The sequence below is a fragment of the Hipposideros armiger genome, unplaced genomic scaffold, assembly GCF_001890085.2.
Source record: "Hipposideros armiger isolate ML-2016 unplaced genomic scaffold, ASM189008v1 scaffold_110, whole genome shotgun sequence".
NCBI lineage: Eukaryota > Metazoa > Chordata > Mammalia > Chiroptera > Hipposideridae > Hipposideros > Hipposideros armiger.
In genome coordinates, this window is record NW_017731460.1 from 1,821,880 (window position 1) to 1,823,498 (window position 1,619).

Consider the following 1,619-nt stretch of genomic DNA (forward strand, 5'->3'; position numbering starts at 1 on the left):
GACTTCCCAAGAGGGGAAGTGACTTACCCAAGATCACACAAAGGCAGTCCAGAGTAGAGCAAGACTGGGACCCAAGTGTCTAGACATCTATCCAGTGCCCCTTTCCACCACCACTGTGCTGCTTACCCTGGTGATTTATATTTAAGCATCTCAGTGGTAACTAATTTGAATTATTTAAAATGAGAAACACGTGGTTCAAATGAGATGCTTTTATTTATTTATTTTTCTAACGAAAGCATACATTTTTTCCTATAGACAGCAAAATCTCTGGAAAGGAGTAAATAAATTCGTTGTGGTAAATTTACCAAATCCAAACTGAAAATTTACCTGTAAATGTCCCTTGAGAAAAACGCCACATTAACAGACCAAGGGAGCCCTCTACCTGTGTGTTTGTAGTATAGATTTCATTGACAAAATCCTTGACCTGGAAAGCTAAAAATAAATCGAGATCAGGTATTCTGGTCCTTTGTCCACCCTGGTTGGCTTTTAGCATTATTTTTGAGAAAAATGAACGCTGTCTGAGGATATATTTGCATGAGCAATAGGATACATGGAGGAAAATCTGCCAAAAGTTCCTTTTCTGTGAATAAAAGAGAACAATTAACAACATAAATAAAAGACCTAAATATATATACATATATTCCAGTGAGAATTACATTAAAATAATTATTTTCAAAGAACTTTATACTCCTTTGAGGATATAAAATGTTAGTAAGCATTTTTGTTCATCCAGCATGAAAGTTTCATTGTTTCTTTGTTTCAGCAAAAGATAGGGTTGGATGTAAAAATCATGCAGGATCCTGAAAACATCCGCCACAGAGCTGCTGTAAATGCGAACTATGGAATCAGTTTGCCATATATTAATCAGAGAAAAGCATGTGTAAGTAATGAGTTGTTTTAATGAGCTCTTAATTTTTTTTAAGAGTAAAAGTCATATATTAGTAGTGTGATTTCAAGTAAAGATTTTGATCCTTTTGTCCTTAGAATTTTTTGAAGATGAAATGGAGTAGCTTTCATTCTGTTTATAATTAGAAATAATTAAAACATGCAAACCTATTTTTAAAGGATCCATTTGTAGCTCATTCAAATTTCTCTGTTTTATTTGATGTTCGTAAATAATCTAGTACCATAATTTTAACAAGGATGAGATAGTTTAACAACAAAGAGGATTAATAGAGAAATTTTAAATATTTTATTTGATAGGAGCCTTACCACTAGAAAAATCAAAAGGAAACAGCATAGTATCAGCTTCAGTGGTGTATACTTACACATTACACATAATTTAATTAAATTATCCTAAATCTAAAACAAGCAGGGATTAATTCTTTAGGTCAGCAGAATGATGAGAGGGAAAATAATCAAATGGAGATTGCAATAAGGGATCTCAGAGTCTACCTATTTTGCTATTGACTTGCTGGGAAGTGTCCCAAAGCAAGAATTGGACTCTTTCTGTGTTGTGGGGTTTTCTTAGGAGAATTCAGAGTAACGCTTCATTTTAGTTGGGAAATTATTTTATTTGAGAACATTTCTAATACTGAAAACAACTCCTGAGGTGACATCTATACATTTTTAAATACATTTTAACCTTTGGCTTCTCTTAAAAGCTTTTAAATGTATAC

At 32.8% G+C, this 1,619-nt stretch overlaps 1 protein-coding gene and 1 long non-coding RNA gene across 3 annotated transcripts in view; one reads left to right on the forward strand and one right to left on the reverse strand.

The window, feature by feature from the left end:
• The window catches only part of LOC109385245 (IQ domain-containing protein H-like), a 32,740-nt gene that overhangs the window by 28,997 nt on the left and 2,124 nt on the right, over nucleotides 1-1,619 (forward strand). Inside the window, exon 5 of the mRNA XM_019647302.1 lies at nucleotides 764-880. Coding sequence (XP_019502847.1) covers nucleotides 764-880 — 117 coding nt within the window. The remainder of the gene's footprint in view (nucleotides 1-763; nucleotides 881-1,619) is intronic.
• LOC109385246 (uncharacterized) overlaps nucleotides 259-1,619 on the reverse strand; it is a 45,013-nt gene continuing 43,652 nt past the window's right edge. For both annotated transcript variants that reach the window (XR_002124582.1, XR_002124581.1), the window contains one exon: nucleotides 259-580. This is a non-coding gene — a long non-coding RNA (uncharacterized LOC109385246). The remainder of the gene's footprint in view (nucleotides 581-1,619) is intronic.